General features: G+C 49.1%; 1 protein-coding gene and 2 non-coding genes across 6 annotated transcripts; all 3 read right to left on the minus strand.

The window, feature by feature from the left end:
• Window positions 1-695: 695 nt before the first annotated feature.
• NCL (nucleolin) lies at window positions 696-11,500 on the minus strand. Of its 4 annotated transcripts, none has more exons than XM_044456224.1 (15): window positions 11,349-11,500; window positions 9,260-9,370; window positions 7,566-7,842; window positions 7,001-7,147; window positions 6,185-6,382; window positions 5,830-5,913; window positions 4,829-4,955; window positions 4,146-4,282; window positions 3,785-3,908; window positions 3,312-3,448; window positions 2,836-2,959; window positions 2,571-2,722; window positions 2,355-2,481; window positions 1,269-1,483; window positions 696-1,160 (listed from the first exon to the last, which is right to left on the minus strand). In XM_044456224.1, the coding sequence occupies exons 1-15, from the start codon at window positions 11,364-11,366 to the stop codon at window positions 1,078-1,080; spliced, it is 2,061 nt and encodes a 686-aa protein (XP_044312159.1). In that variant the 5' UTR covers window positions 11,367-11,500; the 3' UTR covers window positions 696-1,077. The 4 variants fall into 4 exon arrangements, with proteins under 4 accessions (XP_044312159.1, XP_044312158.1, XP_044312157.1 ...); XM_044456223.1 differs by having other exon boundaries at window positions 4,829-4,958; XM_044456222.1 differs by having other exon boundaries at window positions 5,830-5,916.
• Window positions 6,003-6,083, minus strand: LOC123036810. The gene has a single exon (XR_006417213.1). It is a non-coding gene; the product is annotated as a small nucleolar RNA SNORD20 (small nucleolar RNA).
• On the minus strand, window positions 6,659-6,724 carry LOC123036809. The gene has a single exon (XR_006417212.1). It is a non-coding gene; the product is annotated as a small nucleolar RNA SNORD82 (small nucleolar RNA).
• Window positions 11,501-22,725: the final 11,225 nt, after the last annotated feature.

Consider the following 22,725-nt stretch of genomic DNA (forward strand, 5'->3'; position numbering starts at 1 on the left):
GGTGGTTAGGTATACTGAAACTTTGACCCAGTGTGTGGCAATTCTGAAACAGGAAAGATTTAAGTGCAGGGCTATTCATTAGGAATAACACAAAATTAACATCCTGCCTTTATAAATCAAATTTATGGCTCCACTGGTGGCTGGTATGTGATCTCTGAGACAAGATGTTGTTCTGGGCTTTTTAGTTTTGGGGAGAAAAAGCAGAGAGATGGAAGGGCACAACAATACAACTAAGTAACAGGCCACTTACCCACCCCGCCAACAAAGTGCTTCTTCAAAAAGTACCTCGACTACAAAGTAGTAGAACATGTGACCCTGTCTGTCCACTGAGGCTTTAAAAAAATTACCCAAAATGAAGATCGTCAGGGCCACTGATTATTTCTATGGAAACAAGCATGGGATGGTGGGTAGTGTAGTACAAGGCCTGTGGGGCGGGGAGGGTTCTAGTCTCCACCCACCCTGGAGCTCACAGGGTGACTTTGGGCTGGTCACCGCCTCTCAGCTGAACCTGCTCTTGGGTTGTCGTGAGGATAAAATGGAGCTGTGTGAGCCATCTTGGGCCCTTCCCAAGAAGGAAAAAAGGCAGGATACAACAGCGGCTGAAATATACAAGGCCAAGATTGCGACCAAACTCTGGCCCAGTTAGCTTGGAAATTCTCAAAGTTCAGAGGCTTCAATACATAAACATACAAGCATCTGTTTAGGCCCTTTAATCTGTCCAAGACAGTATGCCAAGACACAAATGATAAAACATTTTGCATTTTTACAGCAAGAAAAAAAAAACAAAAAACAAAAAACCTACAGAAATGTATAAGGAAGTTAATTTTGTACATGGGATAAAATGTTATAAATTCAGGACAATGCACTGACACGGGTCAACTCCCACATTTCTTGTTGCTTTTAAAAAGTTCAGATGTGTGGCCAGGCAGTCGAACGGCTGTTTCTTCATCGAAAGGGATTTTTCCAAGTATCTCAAAGGGGGGACTGCAACGCATCTTGGAATGTCCTCAGAAGGCTCTCATTTTGTGGTGACAGAATTAAAAACCCCAGAGTCCTTTCCATCAGGAGGAAAACTACTCAGTCATCAAACTTGATCTTCTTTCCTTGTGGCTTATGGTCACCACCACCACCTCTGCCTCCCCGGAAGCCACCGCCTCTGCCTGAGAGAGGGAAAAACACACCAATTTAAAAGGGATACAGCTCCGAAAATACTCAGCACATTGCTGAACTATGGATGATGAGTCCTGTGAGGCTAGCTGTGCGTTTACCTCCAAATCCGCGGCCACCACCCCTGCCACCGAATCCTCCTCTGCCACCGCGGCCGCCTCTGCCACCACGGCCAAAGCCGCCACTGCCACGTTGTCCGTCGCCCTTGGGCTTGGCAAAATCAAGGGTCACTTTGTTTCCGTCAATCTCCCCATCTTCCATGGCTTCCTTTGCTGCCTTGGCATCTTCTGCAGAGCTGAAGTCCACAAAGCCAAATCTACAGAAGGCAGAGAATGGTTTCAACAGGAGAAACAGGGTCAACTGGTTCTTAACGAGGCATTTGCAAGGGTTTTCTCCATTTGTTAAGGGGGGAAAAAAGCACGGCACGTTTCACAGATGCTCCCCCTTCACCCAGTTTGTGCTGCTGCTCATTACTTTAGCTGGATGCCAAGTTCAGGCTGCCATTGCACCAGAGAGCAACTGCCACAAAGAGCACAGAGCAAATGATGGATGGCATTTCAGGAAGTTCTTCTGAAATGTCAAGTTTGGGCTCACATTTAGGAGACCATGGAGGTCTTCCGAAGCTAGAATGGGGTCAGCCTCAGATTTTGGAAATTCTGTGCAAGGAGGGTGTGATACTTGGCTATGGATGTGTGATTCTCAGAGGCCAGGGGCCAGACACTCTCCACCTTGGCTTCTACTAAGTTTCTGACAAGGAGGACCACCAAGAGTCTGCATACTGCAAAACCCCCCAAGATGGGAAAGACCCCCCATCCTGGCTTTGCTCTCAGCACGCCTGACACCACTTTGCTGCAGGCCATGGGATTTGCAGGCACCAAGCCTACAGTTTGTCCTACAGCAATGACCAGTCTCAATTTGAAGGCGACAAAAAGCAGCCACAGTCATTGCTGCAGTTTTAGTTTTCTTCTCGTGCGAATCCATTGCCTGCCACTGGTTTAGAGCAGGAAGGAGCTCAATGAGAAGTCAAGGGGAGCTGTATTCTAAGTTGCTTCAACAGAACCACCCCGCCAGTTTAAAATTAAAATTATTCGAGATCAAGCAGTGGATCAGCAAGAGCACTGGATGCTTTTCTGTTCCAAAAGCTTGTGTTGAACGAGGCACATTCAGGGTCTGGTTTTTACACATACCCTTTAGAGGAGCCGGTGTCTCTGTCAGTGACTATTCTTGCGCCAATGGAGCCGTCAAACGACTCGCGCAGCGTCTCTTCAGTCGTGTCTTCAGACAGGCCTTTGACAAACAGTGTTTTGCTTTGTTCTGAACAGGAGCACAGAGTTTCAGTACTGCAGCTTATCAAGTGTCCCACCGACCCCATGTATTTAGTTTGGACACTGAAGGCTACTTACGACTAAATCCTCCTCTACCACCGGAGCTTCTGTTTGGTCCTCCCTGATTGCTGAACTCTAACCTGATCGTTCGGCCTTCAATCTCTGTGTTATTGCAGGAGTTCATGGCTTCCTTTGCGTCCTCAGTTGTAGCAAATTCTACAAATGCAAAACTAAGCAGAGAGAGGCTGGGGTCAAGCTGGGAAGTAACGGTGACAGCAACCCACACCATTTCAGCTGGGTGGCTAATGCCCTGTTTATTCCCCCGACTATCAAATTTGCTTACCCTTTAGGCCTCCCCTGGTTGTTCTGAGGTATCCTGATTGAAGAAGCTTTCTCAAAGACCTCCTGAAGAGATTCTTCTGTTGCATCATATGAGAGGTTGTTCACAACAAGGGTCTTTGACTCACCTAGGCAAGAGACGGATTTCCACATTAAACATGATTTTGGAGAATAGATCTTCACTTGTTATGAACAGTAGGAGATCTTAAGCCTTCAGTTAGAAGGGAAGAAGCACCACTTTGGTGGCTTTTAGGCAGATGCATTTAGGTAGCATGTAAATATTAACAAACAAGTAAAAACAGACATTGGGAAACCTTTCGTTCTTTTCACTGCAGGAATGAGAGCAAAAGCACTGCTCAGCCCGCAATATGCTTAATTTTGTAGGCCTCCACGGGGTGGCATTTTCGTTGCCATGATGCTTGGGCTTATCCTACCAAGCTGGAGACCAGTTGCCACAGGAGCCCAATGGGGGCAGTTTACCTGCTTTCCGACTGTCCTGCTGGCTCTTTTCACCCGTGTAGTCAATGACAATGGCACGGCCTTCAATCTCCATCCCCTGCTTCTCCTCCAGTGCTTTCTCTGCGTCTGCCTCAGATTTAAACTCAATGTAGGCAAACCTGGAGAGCGGGGAGAAAGTTTGGTTCAGGAAGCCTCTAATTTAAGGAATTCTCTTTCAAAGAAACTGTTTCAACAGTGATAATAGCATCCCACCAGGAGACCAATACGAACCATCCAGGGAAGTGGAAAAAGCTACTTATACCAGTGTATCCTGGGGTAGGACAGTGACAGTATAAGAAGTGGCCTCTACAAAGAATCTTGTAGGCAGAAGGTCAGGCCTTTAGGATGCCCTGAACCATACTACATAATATCCTGTTTATACATTTGTTCAGACTGTTACTGAGCCCAAATGACACAACAGTGAACATCACACTACATTCAGAGTAGCTACGTACCCTTTGCTGTTCCCATCCTTGGACACCAGCCTGACCTCCCGAGCATTGTCAAATACTTCTTTTAATTCTTCCTGGGTTACACTGTAAGCAAGATTCCTCACAAAGATGGTCCGTGCGTCTCTCTCTAGGAAAGGGAAGCCATAACATTACTGAGGTGGACCAACCCCTTTGAAAACCCACGTTTCTGGAAGCCAGGAAGGGGTCAGGTAAGACGCCCCACCAGAGACCCCTGCAGTTAAGAGCTGCTCTCAAGAGCTGCTAAGAGGCTGCAAGTACAGCCGGTGCTGCAAGGGGAGCATCATTCTAGCAGAGTTCAATGACAGACTACAGTCTGCCAGTCCTGAATCGCCCTGGTACTCACCTTTCTTGTTCTCTTGGATGCTCTCTTTACTCTTTGCTTTTTCCAGCTTCATTTCCAAGCCCATACATTTCTTTCCATTGAACTTAAGCGCTTTATCCAGCTCAGCTTCCGTGGAGAAATCCACATAGCCAAACTTCCTGCACCAGGGAAAATTTAGTTCAAGCATTGACTCTAAATCTCAAAAGCATCGACTCTTAACTACCACAAAATCAAAAGGATACATAAAGTTGCCTTAATGAGGCCGCTGAAAGCTGCTAATGTGAAAACCCATTTCCACTCAGCCTCCCATCCTAGCAACCCTGGTGCTGGGAAATCAAACCCCTTACGCCGCTCAGTGATCCTGACTGCCACAGTGCTTTGGGACTGTTGAGAGGAGAAGTGGCTTTGGCCCCAGTAACTGGCTTTGGCCCCAGTAACTGGACAGCCACTGCGACTACAGTAGGAGCTCAGGGCTTTGCATTCTTAAGGAGACCCATCACTGTGTCAGATTTTAGATGAGACCAACGTGCATTACTTGGAAAGCTAAATGATATATAATACACCAGCGAAACAGATCCAGGCAACAGTAATTTACACCTTATAACAACGGCTTTACTAGCAGAAAACACATTTTACAGTGCAAGTCTTGCTTTAAAAACCAACCACCTTATTTGCATACAAAGCAAAATAAATGCGAGTCTTACTTTGAGTTGCCAATTCTGACATCTTGGACTTGAAGGTCTTTTTTGGCAAAGAAATCTCTGATGGCGGCCTTTAGTTCTTCGAAGTCCTTGTTTGCATTCAAGTTGCCGATGAAGAGGGAGAAGGCAGCTTCTAGGAAGTTAGTGGAACATTAAGGAGCTGTACCAACAACCTAAGGAATACCTGGAGTGAGGGCTGTGTTGAGCCAGCCAGCATTCCTGCACATCAGACCCAGGCATTTTCAACACTGCGCTGGCTGGTCTTGTGGTTAGAGCACTGGCCTGGGGACCTTTCTAACTGTGTTTTTATCTTGTGTTGTGAGCCGCCCAGAGGTGCTGTGCCACAACTGGGCAGCATACAAATGCTTTAAATAAATAGGAGCACTGCACACATCTCACTAGCATTCCTACTTGAAAGCAAACCCTGGAAGTACTCGTTAAAACAGTGCAACCAAGACTTTTCAGCACCACAACACAGACCCAAAATATTCTCATCCCTTTCTTCTCTCTCCTTCACTCTTCTCAATTCTTCTGTATTCACAGCACCCCTTAGACTAACAAAAGGCCTGTATACAACCGGGATGGGCACGTATTTAGAAATAATGCCTGAGGCAGTGGATTCCCAAAAGCTTCCCTGCCAAAATGTGCCAAGCTACCATTAATGGGGAAGGATAAAGGACTCTATTATTATCCTGAGAATGAAAACTGGCGATCGGTTCCATTATATGGGACTTGCAAGCACACTGATGGGTGGCTGGGGTGGGGTGGGGGGGCTAGCCTCCTTTTGTGAAAGTCAAACCGATTCCTAGCTGCTGAGCCGCAGCACAAGACTTGTCTCTTGGTGATGTTAACAGCTTCAAACCACATGGGGAAATGACCTGCTTTCTACTGTCACCCACAGGTTTTATGTGAAGCAAATGGCAGGATGGGAAAGGGCGCTCTTGGCGGGAACCTCTATTAACTCAGCACGAAGCACATTTTAACATCTCCCATGGGCTACTCACCATCTGTTTTCTTTCTCTTAGCTTCTGGAGTGCCTTTTTGCTTGGTCATTTCCTTCTTTCGTTTTCCAGGTTTCTCCTGCACTACTTCTGTGCAGTATGAAGAGACACAAGTAAGGTGTTAAAAAGATTACACAGGAAAGAGATATAAAGAGAGTGCCAAAAAAACAAGACTGCTGGATCAGGACTTGACTATCTTAAGGAGTGTTCATGTGTGATTCGGATCACATCATTTCAGCGAGAAATCATCATTTCCAGCATTGAGACCAAAAATAAAGGCAATTTTACAACTTGAAAGTTTTGGTGTCTAAACTGAATTATTGCAGAAGCTGGCAGCAGATGGCCATGCTCAACTCACCTTCCTCCTCCTCGTCCTCCTCCTCGTCCTCCTCCTCATCATCATCGTCCTCCTCCTCCTCGTCATCCTCCTCCTCGTCGTCTTCCTCAGACTCTTCCTTAGCAACTTTTGCTGGTGTTGCCTTTGCTTGTGCTGCTTTGGCAAGCACGGCTTTCTTTCCTTTTGCTGGGGTGGTGTCCATGGGCTCATCCTCCGATTCTACAGCCATTTTAAGATCAAGAGATACCCTCAAGAACTGTTCTCCTTTTGCTCATTGCCTTCCCTCCTAACAGAAGAGTGAGCACTGGTTACAGCTCTTACTGCAAACAGGCGTAACAGGCAAGCCAGTTTCTGCCAATATGGTGGCATTGGGCTCGGCTCAAGAAGGGGAAAAATACCACGGGGCTGCTCAAGGCGGTTGGGACTTGTTCTCGGACTCATCAAGAAAGCAGAAATAATGGCTGCGTCTGCTACGGGAGGGTGCAGCAAGGCCCAGCACATCAGCTCATACTGGAGACATCACGAGCTCAGCATTAAGTCCCAGTACTCATCATCTGTGCTGGCAGTCAGGCACTGAGAAAAGAGGACCTCTCTGCCCAGGCAGAAGCCAGAGTTTTCACAGAACGCTGCGGTTCTGTGCCCTCACAGCAGACTAGACTCAGACAGTCCTGCTTTTATCTATTTGATCTAACAGAGGCAAGTGCACCTTCTGCCAGGTAGGCTGCCCCATCCGTGCAGAACTTTTGCTGCTTTTCCACCCCACTGTTATCTTTCACAACTTTTTAAAATGCAAAGCGGAACATCCTGTATACATTTCCCACAGCCAAACTGACTTACCATCTTCCTCATCATCTTCATCCTCATCTTCCTCCTCCTCCTCAGACTCTTGCTTGCTTGATATAGCAACCACAGTAGCTACAGGCTTTTTCGCAGGGGGCTGTGACTGTTTTTTCACTGGGACAGCAGGCTCGGCATCAGACTCATCTGAGGCAAGCAATTACCCGTAATTAATAGCAAAGTGACGCTGGAGCAACTACACAATAGTTACTGAGCCCCATCCTGAAAAGCAAGGAGCTGGGAACTGCCATTCATCACCTGGTCACCTCAAGGATCTACAGCTGTGAAAAATGCAGGCCAGCTCCACCGGGGGGGGGGGGGGTAATTTTGAGCTGCAATATCCCCCCTGATGGACCACGTGGGGTAACCCGTCACTCCTGCACGGCTCCTCTAGAAAGAGTCGCCTCTCCAGTGCGTAGAGTGCAAGCCCCCTCCCCAGCACAGGGCAACGGATGAATATCCACAACACTGTCTAATTCTCTCAGATATTAAGCTGCACTGTTTACTGTTTCCAAGCTAGTAAGCTCCTCTTTAAGAATCTACCACTTTGCCCGGCCCAATTCACCTTCATCCTCATCACTATCGTCCTCTTCCTCATCATCCTCTTCCTCATCGTCCTCCTCCTCTTCACTCTCTTCTTTTTTTGCATTCTTCCCATTTTTGGTTCCTTTGGCCGGGACTGGAGTCTTTTTTGCTGGAGTTGCAGCTGCCTTTTTGGCTGGGGTAGCCACTGCTTTTTTGGCTGGGGTAGCTGCTGTCTTCTTGCCAGGAGTTGCTGCCTTTTTGTTGGGAGTAAGTGATGCTGCTTTTGCTGGGGTAATTACTTTTTTCTGAGGAATTATCTGTGGGAGGAGAAATGTTTCAGTCCGCTAGAGGGTGCTACCAACCACCTTAAGGAATACCAAAATGAAAGAATATAATTGCCACCTATGCCACCTGAGAAAGCGATACTGAGCACACTAACTTATTTCTGAGTAAACACACACTGGACTGAGCTGGAAGACAGCCTCCAAGTACTAGGAAAATCTAACCTACACCACAGAATTAATGAAGAACCTTAATGGCCCTTCAAAGCACCGTTAGGAGAGAGAATACTATCATGAGGATGGGGCATAAGATGAAACGTTGGCAGGAGACCTTCATCATGTGTCCTTCATGTCCTATAATCTTATTTTTGCCTGCTTGAAATTTGATTTCTCAGCTAAGGAAAAAATTGAAAGGCATCTTCACATATGAAAACTATAACTACAACCTTATAGCTGTAGCAGTCTCCAGATCCATTTCAGGGAGGATCAAGACAGGAAAGTCAACTTCACCTAAATTTCTTTTCATTGCTTCTGTAGACTAAATCTTCACAACCACACTTAGAAATAAGATTGATTTTTGCTGTGAGGAACAGCATTCAAAACTACAAGACTTTATATACTGGTTTTATTGATATCAAAAAAGTGGTGAGCCACCAGTCTTATTTATTTTTAAATTTATAGGCTGCTGAAGAGGGCTAAGAAGTGAACAAGATAAGAAGTGAACAAGATAAAAGATCAACTTAACTAAAACTGAACTGAACATTACATTTTGTTGTTGTAGGGAGAGAAGAAACGGAAAAAACTCCAATTGCTGGTAGTAGAACAAGATCTTACAGGCAAGTTGTTAAAATCAGGTTTTAAAATACCTACAGAAAAGGACAGTTTTTGCCTGGTGCCTAAACGAAAGTAATGATGGCGCCTGGCCGACCTCTCTAGAAGTCCATTACAAAGGTGGGGGAAAGGCCACCAAAAAGGCTCTTCTTCGAACTGCTATCCCTTTCATACTTCCTTTAGGATGCTCTTTCAGAAGGACCTCATGCCCAGATCTCAATATAGCATGAAGACCCACTTTATTAGTGGCCCTGAAGATGCAAACTCTCAAACTAGACATTAAATGTCCACCTTTGAGGAAAACAGAAAAGCCAGATACACCTACCCTGATATAGAACTTTTAATTTGTGCACTTTTTTGGACAAAAAACAAGCTTCAATACATCTCATAACAGCATGGCTATTGCAGGTGTTGTAGATTGTATTAAATGGTTCTGCATATTGCTTAGGCAACAATGCCTTCTTGGGCTTCAGTGCAAGGCTCTGCAAGTGTAGTTTATGTATTCAAGCCCTGGGGGAGGAGGCAGCCTACAGAAGTTTTCTTCTGTTTTCTTCACACTTCTTCCTACTGCAAAATCAATTTTTCTGGCAGAAGCAGCCACAACCATATGGCCAAGTCTCACCTCTTCCTCGCTGCTTTCTTCTTCTTCTGAGGAATCCTCATCTTCACTATCATCCACTTCCTTGGGAGGAATGGCAGCCATTTTCTTTGGCTTAACTTGATTTTTAACGTTCTGTGGGGAAAAAACCCATACATTAGGCAGGTGCCTGCTTTTTCAGATCTGAAAATACTATGATTTGCAAGGGCCACAGAATTGCTGAAATGCAACTGCAGGTAATAGGTACCTATTTGAAGATTCCTAAAGTATCACTTACTGACAAGCGTCCCCTCATGTGTTCCTGTTGCAACTGCTAAATTCTTGCACTTGTGTAGCCCCTGTATCACTGCAGAAACTCCTTGACAGTTCCACATGTTCAGCAGTCAGTAAAGCAAGGGGGAAAACAGGCAGTCAGATGCTGGCTGCATGAGTGACCAGGCCCATGCTCACTCTTCTCCAAAATATTGAAAGGCGAACATACAACTTTTAACAGGCGTTCTCTTGTTTTACAAAGGATCACCTTCCTTCAACTTGCTAATGCATAAATGCTCAATAGGTTACTTCCTTTATAGTACAGTAACAATTCAACGAAAGATGGGCACTGTGAAGCCCCACTCATTTCACAAGGTGTTACTCAAAGCACGTGCTCACTTCTTCCATCTCAGTCTTGCCTTTTCCCGAACTGCATGTCGTTTAGGCACTGACTTCACAGAACACAATGCGCACCTTCAGTGCCACCTGAATACCACCCTGCCATCACTGCACCATCACACAAAAAGCAGACCTGAACTTGGCCAGCGTTTCATGGGCCAAGACAAGGAGGTGGCTGGCATGTATGGAGCCACTTCAGGACAGCCTTCTCAAGCCTGGTACGGCTTCAGATGTACTGGACTGCAATTCTCACCAGACTTAGCCAGCATGGGGAAAGATGCTCAAGTACATTAAGTAATTTGAAGAATGTTTTCTGAGAACAGCAAATTGGGTTCCCAAAAGCCACCACGGCTAAGTGGTAGAACATGTATTTATGTGCGGAGTGGCCCAAACTCAATCCCCAACGCCTCTAGTTAAGCGTGGTTTCGGTAATACGGCCGGGAAAGACCCTCTCTGCCCCAGGCCAGCCTCCTCGGCCAAAGATCTTACTCAAGATTTCACCCGGTGAGCGGGCGTGGGCGCCCTTTTTACGTATAGGGGAGGGCTACAGATTAACGGAAAGCTCAAGCCCAGCATGCGGGAAAAGCCAAGCCGAATACCCAGCATCCATCTCGCGGAGGAGGGACGGGAGGAGCCCCAGGCCGTGGCGAGCTTCACCTGTCGTGCCTCACGAGCGGGAGCCAAGGAAGCAGCGGCTGCCCAAGTTGGCACCACTCTCCTGCGACAAGGGAAGCGGGAGGAAAACGGCCGCCGGAGCGGCTTGCCCGCCCGCCCGGATAAAAAAGGGAAGACGGCGAGGCCTTCGTTGCACCACGTGGACCCAAAGCGATTGCCTCCCCCTCCACGTGCGTTCCACACACGGCCGGAATCACGTGACTGGAGGAACGTGTGCGCACGCGCTCCAGCCGCAGCGAGCCCCCCCCCCGGGGGGGGAAACCCCCCCGCCGCCTCCTCGTCGCGCGCGCTGATCGCTGGTTGGCCAGCGCCGGCCCGAGCGCGCGACGTCGCGCGCATTCAGGCTGGGGCTCGTCGGCCGGGACCGCCTAGAAACCCCGCCAGGCGCGCGCGCCTCCTTTCTCCCTCAGTTCCCCTCCAAGCCCGCTTTGAATAGGAGAGTCGAGGAGGGGGAGGGGTGCCTAAGAAGCGCCGAACGTTCCAGCGTGAGGCGCGCGTGCGCCTGACAAGCCAATCATAAAAAGGGGCACAAAAAGACTGAGGGTGGTGCAGATGGGGGGCCTTGAAACGGCAACCCCTCCTTAGTCTCCCTTGCTCTCTCGTGTTTCCCTCACAGATGCGGGGGGGGGCTGGAAACCGCCACGCGGGCGAGGCCGCTCGAGGCGCCCCCTCCCGTTTCGACCGTTCCTCAGAGGCGCGAGAGGGGAAAGGAGGGCGGCGAACATGACGAAGGGAATGAAAAAGAAAGAGCCACCATATTCCTCCCCGACTAGGCCGCGCGTCTCACCTTGGCGAGCTTCACCATAATGGCGGCGGAGTTGTCCGGATGTTGAGCGAGTCCAAAGAGGCACCACACGCTCCCAGCGCCTCGCTCGAGTCTCCGCCTGAACCGAAAAGAGCGAGGTCGACGACTAGCTTAACTCTTTCTCCCGCCCCACGCTCCCGCCTCAACCAATCGGCGGATATATGGCCACCCGCCCCGCCTCCTCGAGAAGATGGACGACCTCTCTTCGGGCTTTCCCGGCGTCGGCGAGTCAAGCCGATGGCGGCTAGCCCCTCCTGACCAATCCGAGGACGCGCCTGAGCTGGAGGCGGGTGGAGGGGGCATGACCAATAGAGAGGCAGCGGTGGGATGTCCGCACGCTGTGATAGGTCTGTTCTGCAGGACGGAAGTGGCGGAAGGGAGGAAGTGGAGCACGTGGCGGTGGCCTCCGTGTTCACCCACGTGGGGGATGCTGAATTTGCGTGTCGACTCTCCTGTGGGCTTTCGGTGTTCGTGGCCGTGCGGAGGCGACGCTGGGTGCCTGAGCAGCCTCGCGCACGTCTGCCTGCGAAGCAGCCTCGCCCAGCACTCCAGGGTTGCCTTCCGAGTAAACGTGCATGGCCCCGCGCGTGTTTCGGATGTGAAATTCTGTGCATACATGCTCGAGTCGACCGGGGCTCCTCGTAGGGTATCGCCCCGGGGGGGCGGGGGTTGCAAACGCTGAAAGAGAGAAGGGGGGTTTGAGGAGCGACAGAGTCGTCTGCACCTGGCAATTCCTTAAAAAAATAAAAAAGCAATATCCAGGCGTGGAGGAGCAGTCGATGAAGCGCTAGAACTGCTCCGTTCACGAGGCGGCTTGGTTTCAGCTCTTGCAGCGTGTTGCGTAGCAAAAATAACTTTGGAGAGTTTCTGCTTTCTTGTCCCTGGTTGGGGTAAGTGCGTCTGGGGGAATCGTGTCACTCTGCCAAGCAGAAAGGAGTATCAAACTGGGCTTCACGCAGGCCTTTTCCCCACGAGTACATCAACGACTGACATACACATTCACTTTCCTAAGGAGGAAGGACAGAGCACATGGCTTGCCTGTCGGATGTTCCAGGTTGAGCCCTGCTGGCATCTCCAGGCAGCGCTGGTGAGTTCGCTGCAGCTCCTTAGTACAGACCAGGCTTCTCCAGTGATTGAATTGGGCATGCTGAGAATTGTTCTCAGGCACATTTGAAGAGCATCAGGTTGGGGAAGGTCAGGGTAAGCCATACTGAGCTAAGTGGACAAAGGTTTGAGGCACTTAATAGGTTCAGAGAACATGGTAAACACAGGCTGGAGACTTGAACCATGGGTGGGTGTTGAAATGTGTTGGCTAACATGGGCGAACAACTTACAATTCACAACCCAACAGCAAACCATGACTTCTCTTCATAGGTTATTTATGGTTAAAATGGCTTGTTAACACTGAGTTCAGACAACACAATACCCCACAGTCCGACAACAACCTGCAGTTCAATGGCAACCCTTGCTCTGCCCTTGAGTGGGGAATTTTCTTTTTTTCCAACTTGTCCGTAGTAAATTGCTTCCTCATGTTCTTTCGCTGTGCTGTGTTTGTAAGAGAAGGTGTGCAACATGTCTCAGTCAACCCTGTGGCTGTGATTTGGAACCAGGCTTGCAAGAGAACCAGCTTTTGACTCTTCAGCCTGTTAATTCCATCTTATTTTGGCAATACTTTAGGAAAATACAGGTCACCATTACCGTATTGTCTCACACTCCCTGGAAATAGCCACCAACATGCCTTGTGTTTGCTGCTGTGACTTTAAAAGAATGCTAGCTAGAAACAAGCAGAAATTCCCCATGTGCCTCTTAGAAAGTCCTCACAGGGAAACTTTCTCCACTTTAAAGCCTAATATCTATTGAGGCAAGGCTTTCACTTTGTTAAAGAATAAGGTATCATTTTCTCAGCCACCCCCTGTGAATCATTTAGTGACATTTGAATTTCCTATTTTGATTTTCCACTTGTTCTTGTATTAGGCAATTTCTGTCATGTCTCCCCTTATGCATCCTTTAAAAAAAAGATGCCTCTTCGATCATTGTCGTCCTCCCTGGCTGTGAAGTCGCTCTGGCCCCTTGACCCTTTCCACCTCTTAGACTGCCTCTGGCATGTGAAGATGCCTTGCAGAACTGGAGGCCAAGTCTAGCAACACCCGCATATCAGACCAGCAATTTTTTTTTAAATAAGTTTTTGTATGCCGTCCCCTCGCCATATAGCCTCGGGACGGCTCACAGAAATAAATAAATATCATACAAATACAGTTAAAAACCCGAAAACACCCTGGCTGCACGATTCAAATCAATAAATATTAAACATTGTTAAAATATTGTTTAAATAAAAAGGTCTTAGCCTGGTGCCAAAAAACAAATAACGACGGTGCCAGGCGGACCTCTCTGGGGAGCGCATTCCACAGATGGGGTGCAAGGAGCGCTTACATCCATATATGCCCAGCCGCCCCCTGAGATCTGCGGGAGAGGCCCTTCTCCGGGAGCCCTCCGTGAAAGAAATTAGGAGGGTGGGTACTCGGAGGAGGGCTTTCTCAGCGGTGGCGCCCAATCTATGGAATGTGCTCCCCAGAGAGGTCCGCCTGGCGCCGTCGTTATTTGTTTTTTGGCGCCAGGCGAAGACCTTTTTATTTAAACGTCATTTTAATTGTTAACAATATTTGCTTATTTATCTGGCCAGGGCGACTTATTTTATATTGTATAATTGTATTTTATTTTAATGTATATATTTTAATTTTTACTTATGATGAATTTATTGTTGTAAGCCACCCCGAGGCTTCGGTGAATAGGGCGGCATAAAAATGTTTTAATAAATAAATTATAAATAAGGCCCTGCTCCGGGTGCTTTGCTTCCTGATGTCTCTCCCGGAGGGCTCCCAGAGGAGGGCCTCTGCTGCCGATCTCAAGGGGCGGGAGGGCAAATATGGACGCAGGCAATGCATCAAAGGCAGGTACAGTCTCTTCCGTGCTGCAGCCTCCCTTCAAGGGTCTCAGAAAGCATTTTCGCCTGCTAAGCTGGTGCTTTGAACTGCTAAGACGGAGCAGGTTGACTCTTGGACCTTTTACATGCATGACTAATGCTCTTCCACTGACCTTTGCCAGCTTCCCAGACAAAGTAGGAATACTGAGGTCTCTTTGTTTGGGGTGAAGAACAAGTTCCAACTTGGTTCTCTTGATAGGAACAGAAGCATCTCGCAGCCAACCTGTGTGTTGGGGGACAGGACTCTTCCTCTGGTTCTGCTACTCTGCCACCCCTCTGCATGCAAACTTGCTCTGTTCAGACCGACGGTCTACAGCAGCCTGGCAGTGCTGGGTGGGGATGATGGGAACTGTAGTCCAGTGCACTCGGAGGGCACCAGTTAGAGGAGACTGGTCTGCATCCCTCAGCAGAGTCTGAAGATTTATTATTATGAATAACATTTATAGGCTACTCTGTGACAGCATTCTAGGACAGCTCACACTATGTCTTTTAAATGGAGTTAAAAAATTCAGTAATAAATAGCATAAAAATATAATGCAGTTTATGAACACAGATAAAAGAGAATAAAACTAAGTGAAGCTGACAGACTAAAAGTTCGAGAAAGTAAATTTTTGGCAGGGACTGAAATGACACCGACGTCAGTGCCAGGCGAATGTGTCTGGGGAAGGTATTTGGCTCTTGGTGTTCCTTCTCTGCAAAGGCCCTTCTCTGTTCAGCTGCCTCATCTTTCTTGGGGACCTGGAGAGAAGGACCCCCAAATAAGATTGCGTGGTCTGGGTAGGTACCTGTGGATGATGGCAGCCCTTAAATGTGTGACTTTAATGTTGCAAAGAGTCATAAAGATCAAAACTGACAGCTTGACTTGGGAGGCCTCCAACTTAAGTGTAATCTGCAAGCCCCTGTGACAGCTAAAAGGCATTGATAGGACAATTGTCCATCTCCAGTTAGACAATGAATAAAGGATATAAATGAAACGCAACTTTTGCCTGGGGGGCTTTGAATTGGGTGTGATTCATGGATGGGCAAATGCATCGGGTGTTTGGCCTGCCTTTGTTGTAGCCCATGCATCCTTATTTTTAATACTTGTCCATTTTGTAATGCAATAAAATACTGGGTTGTGTAGTATTTTATTACTACTTTACATTTATGTCCTGTCTTTCTTTCTCTTGCAAAGACCCAAGATGGCTTACACGATCCTCTTCTCCATTTTACATCACAACAACCAGGTGAGGTAGGCCAGGCTGAGAGTCCACAGCTATCCAAAGTCATTGAGTGAGCTCCATGGCTCTGTGGGGGCTTGATCCTTGATTGCCCAGGTCCCAGTTCAATGCTCTAACCACTAAGCCACACGGACACTTATATTACATGTGTCCTCTTTGTACTCAAATTTCCTGGAAGGAAAGTATACTGCTATGCTTATTTTCACTTTTTCAGGTTTTGGTTTTGAAATTGTATAAAACAAAATAGGAAAAAAAATTGTGGGCCCAAAAATGGATTGAGAGCTAATGAAAGTGGTGAAGCGTGGACTGTGTGCTCATGTTGGCCGGTCTCAGCAGTCATTTCAAAATGAAGTTTCTGGGTTGTTTCTGCTACGTTTATTTCCTTGGCACCTCAGAAGTAATTTACAATCATAGTGAGATGAAAATATATAGAAAATCTAAGCCAGTATTAACAATGAAAACACTGTAGGTGACATGGCCAATCAAGAAGCCCAGTCGAAGGCCTGACAAACGGTAAATTTGACCACCTCACAGAAGCTCGGCATCGGGGCAGCTCTCCCGACTTCCAGGGAGACATTTTAGCCATTTTTAAGTGGGCCCTGTGCGCCCACAATCAGTTCCCCCAAACTGTTACGTGGGCAGGATGGGAGACGAAAGCATACAAATCAGCTTTCAGCGGGTGAGCGGCCGTTCCGCAAACATGCCTCCTCCTCCATTCCAGAGCCTTGCAGGTGGTAAAAACCGCCAGCACTTAAAAGGGGCTCAACGATTCAGCAGATCTCCGCCTGCCAAGACGGCAGCGAGCGGCCGCATCTTGCAGGACTGCCTCAAAAGACAGGCGGTGGGTGCCTTGCAGCATTCTCGGAACAGGCTCAGGAGGAAAAGTTGCCTGCCTTTGCTGGCGGGGCATGGCAGAACCTCCACCCTCCTCTGCTTGCCTCCTCTTCCCCTGGCAGGGTGTAAAGGCAAGGCCCTGCTTGCCCAGAGTCATAAATAAGTGCGGTGTTTCCACGTGCCCTCCCTGGGCGCAGGCACCGTCTGTCGGGACCGTGTGACGAATGCCGGGGCCAGTGAGCCAAGGCCCCTTTCCCCCACCCCACCTCCAGTTCTATCACTCATAGCCCTTTCCCCTTCTTGCCGCCACTCCCCTTTCTCGTGGCCATTCCTTGCGCTGCTCTCGCTTTGCATGGCCCTTTCTCTTGCCCTGGCCTCCCCCTGCTCCAAACAAACAAGGAAATGCAGTGGACAGAAACTTGTTTGAAATGCACGGCTGCTCGTTTGCATGTATAGATGCCGAATTCAGAGCAGGAACTATAAAATGCAGCACAGCTCTCTGTAGCTTGAAGGCTGCTCTGGCTGGCTCAGTCTCTTTTCCAGGAACTGGCTGGAAGGCCCTGTTTTTATTCTTGATGGACCGTCATCTTTATGCCAGACCTGGGCAGGTGAGCAGCTCGAGAGGATCCTCTGGTGTCTGCCCTTCCGGCGGAGCATTTTTTTCTGTCCAAGAGGGCAGGTGGCCACCTGGAATAGCATCTCTGCCAATGCTCCGAACAGGTCACTTGCGAGGGGGTCTCTGAAGTGAGGCCTCTAATGGCAAGGGATGCTTGGGCGGTAGGTGTCCGCTCCTGGGACACGAGGCTTGGCAGAGTGCCCCGCAAGGCTCGGCGGGAGGCCGCGTCTGCCGCTGGCAGGGCGGGCCGGCATCTCTCCCGCTCCATCCCGCCAGGGTGCAGGATTCGTCTGGCAAGTGCGGGCTTGACGCTCAGCCAGCTTTGCATTTCCACCGTGCGTGGCCATTCCGGAGGATTGCTGCTGCCGGCAGTCCCAGGGGCTGCCGCTGAACATCCCTCTTGTGTGCTTTGGGGGTGCCGAGGCCTCAGTGCGCACAGCCCACGAAGCTGCTTCCAAGTCTAGCCAGCAGGACGATACGTGCAGCTCATTCCAGTGGAACGGAGCACCGGACGGGGCTTGGGTTCAAATTTCTCCGCGAACACAACGTGGGCTGAAGCAGCCAGCGGCCGTTTCTCAGCCTAGTGTACTGCCAGGGTTCGCAGTGAGGCTGCAAAGCCTGCATGAGTGCTGGGGGGGGGGGGGGCGCACATGCACCCCCTCTGCAATCCTTGGAGCGGGAGGGCAAAAGCACGTTGGAAGCACCATTGTGCCAGGTTCTGTTTCAGGAGAGGGCAGTGCACAGGTGGGCCCCCACTGAGTCCGCTCTGTTGCCGTCGCCCCCACCAGGGACCCTCTGCAGTGGTGGGGAGGGCCGTATCCTGTGCAGGTGAGGAGAGGTGAATTCTGGTGGCTGGGAAGGGCTTCTCCAGGGAAGGGCGCAGCTGGGGGCAAGATGGGGCCCTCCCACAGCAGCTCTCCTTCCACGCCTGGAGCAACAGGCACCGGCACCCACGTCCAGAGAACTTTCCCTGCAAGGGGAGAACGGTTGCCATCCTGGCCGGCTGGCCCGGCAAGATGCCATGGCTTGATGGTCTCAGGCGCTGCCGAGAGGTCTGGGAGAGCGAGGGTCCCCCGCCCCCCACCTGCTGGCCTTGGAGGTGAGCAGGCAGGGCGGCCGCTTTAGGCACGTTCTCAAGGACGGCTGACTGGGGCTTATCAGAGGTGAAGCAGAAGGGAGGGAGGTTGCGCAGGAGGCGCTTACTCAAGGCCAGGCTCCCAGGTGGGCAGGCGCTTCGCAGGACCATCTGGGAGGTGCAGCCGGTGGGAGGCGACCCTGAGCGCCGGGGTTTTCTGGCACGGGCCAGGCCGCCCTGGCTCTTCACCCCTGAGGAGGTGTCCGCAGAGGCGGGCAGCCCAGCCAGAGGATCAGCACGCAGAGAGGAGAGGGCTTGCTTCCGGAAGGCCTTCCTGAAGGGATGGGGCCCAGGCAGGTATTTGCCTGGAGGCAAATACTAGATTGGGTTCTTTTTGTGGTTGATACGGGTTCTCGTTTTTTTATTTTTTATTTCTTGGTTCGCTCCCTGCAAGCCGTCCAGAGACTTTTTTAGTGATCGGGATGGCATACAAAAACCTTAAACAACAAACACACACCGCTCTGGGCATGCTCAGAGGTTCATTCTGGTGTGTTTCGGGTCAATAAAGAATGCTCTGCTAGGGAAGCCATTTGTGGCTTTTGAATGCTCAGAGGAGCAAACCTCAGCTTCACCTTTTGCAGCAAAGGCATACAAACAGAATACATTTAGCGTCTCTGCCAAGTGCATGTGGATTGCACACAGTGTATGTGCTGGGAATCTCGGTGTGTGCATTGTGTCCACCACCCCATGGAAGTAATCGGAAGATTTGGTATGATTTCATTTAAATCCAACCCCAGTAATTTCTCAGGATAGCCCCACTGGGAAACAATATGCCAGATTCAGTTGGGGGTGCTCGATCAGATGGGGAAGACAATTCTTACTTCTGTCCCCTTTTCCAGACTGAAATAATATTTATGCATAGCTCAAAGGTTTCCACGAGATGGCAAGAGAGAGCTGTTTCATCTTTTTGGTGTGGAGCCTCACTGCAACAGGATGGGTACTTAAAAACACACACACAAATGAAACCCAGCATAAAACAGCAATGTTGTTTTAAATGAGGCACCCACTATTCAACTGAATACACTGTTAAAGTGGTTTTAAACTAGCAAAATAGCAGGCAGGTTGCCTGGAGCCTGAGATGGGGCAGATAACTGAATCAGCATTGGCACAACTGATGAGTCTCTCTGCTAAATGCATTGGAGAGGTGGGAGGAATTTCTTCTCACCTGATGCAGAAAAGAACAAAACTCTATATTAGAGTCCTGGTTTTAGCGGATCTTCATAGGGACCGATGAACACTGTCTCCAGGATGGTGGTCGTTTATATATCATTAAAAAGAGGAAATGTCCTCTTTTCTGATGGTGCAAGAGAGGATACCCATTCACATAAAATTTGCATTTGCTAATATATGGACACAGAAATGTGAAAATAATGGCTATAATTTCAACTGAAATGCAATCTATATCTTACCCTGGGACCAGGGGCTGCGTGTGCTTGTCAAGTCTGCAATCCAGGTGATATTTTTTGAAGAGCAACTGCACGGCTCTTTTGCATATCCTTCTGGTTCAGGGTCTGGGGTCGAAGGCAGGCAAAGCTGAGGACCCTCGGTTTTGTGAGTCATGGGGGAACATTTGGGGACAAGCCAGACCTGCGTGTAAGAGACAAGCTCCAGCTGAACTAGAACAGAACCAGCCTGCTGGCACGAGGCGTTAAAAAGGTGGCAGAGCAGCTCTTAAACTGAACTCTGGGAGAAGTTGACCGAAGCTGGGAAGCATCTCTGGGGGATGAAGATGGCAAAATTTCTGAGTGCAAGAGGCCTGAGGGTGAGGCATGGGAATGGATAAGCGATGCGCAAAATCACTAGGATTCGCCAAACATCCTCTTGCTACTTGGCTTGTGCCCAATTCCCTTTTTTGTGATTGCTGCTCACTTTGCAGGAACAGGAAATTTGCAGAAACCGAGTAGCAATTAATTGGGGAATTTCTGCAAATTCCCTGAGTTGCACCAATTCATTCCACAGACTGGGACTGCAGGTGGCGCAGTGGTTTAAACCACTGTGCTGCTGGGCTGGTTGATCGAAAGGTCGCCGGTTTGAATCTACACAACGGGGTGAATTCCCGTTGCTCCGTCCCAGCTCCTGCCAACCTTGCAGCTCGGAAGCCTGCAAATGCAAGTAGATGAACAGGTACCACTTTGGTGGGCAGGTAACAGCGTTCCGTGCACTTCAGTGTTTAGTCATGCCGGCCACATGACCAGGGAGACTGTCTGCGGACAAACGCTGGCTCCCTCGGCTAGGAAATGGAGATGAGCACCGCCCCCGAGAGTCAGGCATGACTGGACACAACGTCAAGGGGAAACCTTTACCTTTATTCCATAGACTAAAGTGGGCCCGATTCTGTCAACTGAGGAGATTTGTACAAGTTAGGAAGTGGATGCAAATGAAACTGGGAATCAGGAACAGGACAAATGAGAGCAACACTTTTGACAATACGCAGGTATTTTCAGTGAGCCTCCGGCTTGCACTTTGGGCTCCGAATGGGGCATGCATGCAAAGAAAAATGGAATGGTCACTCATCCCTACCAAGGATCAAACTGGAATATACGCATGCCAGAAACATCCGGGGAGGGATCACCATGTTTCCATGCAGATGCTTAGAAGTCGCCAAAGCAAAATCAGAGGCTTGGAATGACTGGTGCAAAGGAGATGAAATGAGCATGATGAGAACAGGGTGGAAATGGAGAACTGGTGGGAGACGGGAAGGGCACGCTGGAATATAAACCAGGACGGAGAGGGAAGGGCACGCTGGAATATAAACCAGGACAGAGAGGGAAGGGCACGCTGGAAGAGGCGTTGCTCACTATGTTAAAGAGGCCATATTGCTGAACAGACTAGAAACCTTCAAAGGGCAGACTTCTCCATAGAAGTGATGTGGGGGACCATACTGGGTTTCCCAAGTAATTTAGTCCTAGGAAAATCAGCTGCGCCCCTACCTGGAGTACGACTGCCTGGCGACGGTGATACACGCGCTGGTGACTTCCCGCCTAGACTTCTGTAACGCGCTTTACGTGGGGCTTCCCCTGAAGACGGTCCGAACACTTCAATTGGTGCAAAATAGAGCTGCCAGGTTGCTGACGGGGATGGGGCGTTATGCTCACATGACTCCAGTTCTCCATCAGCTTCACTGGCTGCCCATTGAAGCCCGGGCCCAATTCAAGGTGTTGATTATGACCTATAAAGCCCTAAATGGCTTGGGTCCGGGCTACCTGAATGAGCACTTACGTCCGTATATGCCCGACCGCCCCCTGAGATCAGCGGGAGAGGCCCTTCTCCGGGAACCCTCCGTGAAAGAAATTAGGAAAGTAAGTACTCGGAGGAGGGCTTTCTCTGCGGTGGTGCCCAACCTATGGAATTCACTCCCCAAAGAGGTCCGCCTGGCACCGTCGTTACTGGTTTTTCGGCGCCAGGTAAAGACCTTTTTATTTAAACATCATTTCAATTGTTAAAACATATGATCTGGCCAGGGCAACTTCTTCTTCCTTCTCTTTTCTCCTCCTATATTTTTATTTACTTATTTTATACTGATAATTTTAATTTTATATTTGTAACTCAGTGTATTTTTTGTATTTTTGTATTTAATGGTAATTTATTATGTGCTATTGTATTTCAATGTATTTTATTGTGTTGTAAGCCGCCCCGAGGTTTCGGCAAGGGGCGGCATAGAAATGTAATAATAATAATAATAATAATAATAATAATAATAATAATAATGCTTTCATTCCCCAGAACAGGATTACTCAGGTGCTCTTGAGATATGAGTTGTGTTCCGATGATTCTGAGGAACACTCCAGCTCACACAACTAGGCCACGTGTAAACGCTGGCATTCCTGGAAGTGGATGCTCACCTCGGCCCTCTGCATGAAACGGCACCGCTGGATGTTCTGCCTGCAGTGAATAATGCAGATGTGAATTTACTGCAGATCAGGCCAAGAGCAAGATTCCACCCAAGGTATCTTCCAGTCCAGCTTTTCCCCACCAGGTGCCTTCCAGGTGTGTTCGATGGCAGCTCCCGCCATTCCCAGCTGCCCAATTAGCTGGGAATGATGGGGTGTGTAGTGCAACACATCTGGAGGAACAGGAAGAGCTGCCCTAGTGCAATGAGGATTGTCACCAGTCACCAGAGGAAAGCTTTCCTGAACACCCGAAAGGAGCCCGGAGCGCCTTAGCTTTGAGCCCGAGCGGATTGCCGTGGAGCTGGATCTCGGGCATAGACCAGTCTTGGCTACACTCCCTTGGTGTACGGTCTGGGAGGACTGAAAAAATCCAGATGTTAGGCGATTTCATTTCCCCCTATCTATTACTGCCCCTTAGACGGAGCTGCCATGAAAGGCTTTTCTCATGCCTCTCCTGCCACAGGGAAACCAACAAACCCTCTTGCTCCACTGTGGAAGAGGTCAGACTTGAAGCTGTAAGAGGCTTCCACGAGATGCTGGGAGGCAGCTCATGGATTTTCTCAAAAAACAAAACCAAACCCTTGGTACTTTCGGTGTCACCGACTTGGATTAAAAACCAGGTGTCATTGTGGCATGATGCAGAGAGACTTGCAAAGCAGAAACAGAGATCAAACATAGACCTTC

This window comes from Varanus komodoensis, unplaced genomic scaffold, assembly GCF_004798865.1.
Source record: "Varanus komodoensis strain SLA01 unplaced genomic scaffold, ASM479886v1 scaffold82, whole genome shotgun sequence".
Classification (NCBI taxonomy): domain Eukaryota; kingdom Metazoa; phylum Chordata; class Lepidosauria; order Squamata; family Varanidae; genus Varanus; species Varanus komodoensis.